The sequence below is a fragment of the Sinocyclocheilus rhinocerous genome, unplaced genomic scaffold, assembly GCF_001515625.1.
Source record: "Sinocyclocheilus rhinocerous isolate Xijiao unplaced genomic scaffold, SAMN03320098_v1.1 C36018346, whole genome shotgun sequence".
NCBI classification, from domain to species: Eukaryota; Metazoa; Chordata; class Actinopteri; order Cypriniformes; family Cyprinidae; genus Sinocyclocheilus; species Sinocyclocheilus rhinocerous.
Genome location: NW_015770710.1, coordinates 1 through 765, shown reverse-complemented (window position 1 = coordinate 765; position 765 = coordinate 1). Strand labels below are relative to the sequence as shown.

General features: G+C 44.6%; 1 protein-coding gene across 1 annotated transcript; it reads right to left on the bottom strand.

Annotated features, from left to right (window-relative positions):
• Positions 1-193: 193 nt before the first annotated feature.
• LOC107735383 (protein sidekick-2-like) lies at positions 194-755 on the bottom strand (the record flags this gene model as incomplete). Its single annotated transcript, XM_016547083.1, has 3 exons — positions 679-755; positions 364-583; positions 194-259 (listed from the first exon to the last, which is right to left on the bottom strand). Coding segments are annotated over exons 1-3 (323 nt in total), but the record flags the coding sequence as incomplete, so codon positions are not given.
• Between the last annotated feature and the right edge of the window lie 10 nt (positions 756-765).

The window sequence follows — 765 nt, the reverse complement described above, 5'->3', positions numbered from 1 at the left end:
TATATAAAATAAAAAATTTAATGTACACACACACACATTCCAGAGGATCAAAATGTGAAAATATAAGAGCCATTGCTCCCTAACTTGACTAAATCATCAAATATGTCTTTCTCAAGCTGTCTACTATGCATTAAATAAATGGTGGACATAATAAAGACCTGTCCAGTGCAGACAAAACAACCATTATTCTTACCATCTCTCACTCTTAAACTTGGAATAATCACCCTTCCTAATCTTTCCTTCTTTCTTAAAGTAAAAGCTGCAGATAAGTCACAGGCTTTATAAAATGACACATCAGACAGGAGATAAGGAAGAAGATGAATGTAGGGGAGAAGTGTAATAAATGAAGACAGAGTTATTGACAGGCCCAGATGGTGCTTTGACGTACTGGTGACAGCAAGGTACGTGTTCGTCTGGATCTCTCCCGCTAAGTTGCGAGCGAAGCACTGGAACATTCCGGTGTCGTCCGGGAGCAGCCCATTTATCTGCAGACTGCCGCCCACCAGGACTCTGTAACGAGGTGTCTTCGCGGGGCTTATGGGTACAGCATCCTTATACCACACTATATCTGGCTGAGGAACACCTGCAGGGGCATAGGAAGAGGAGTGTTATCTAACACATCCACACACACTCTCTCTCTCTCACACACACACACACGGCAGAGGCGCACAAACTCACCGCGAGCTTGGCATGGGATGTCTACCACCTTCTCCATCTCAGCAGTAATGTGTCTGTCGGGCTCCTTCACAAACTGGGGATGTTCTG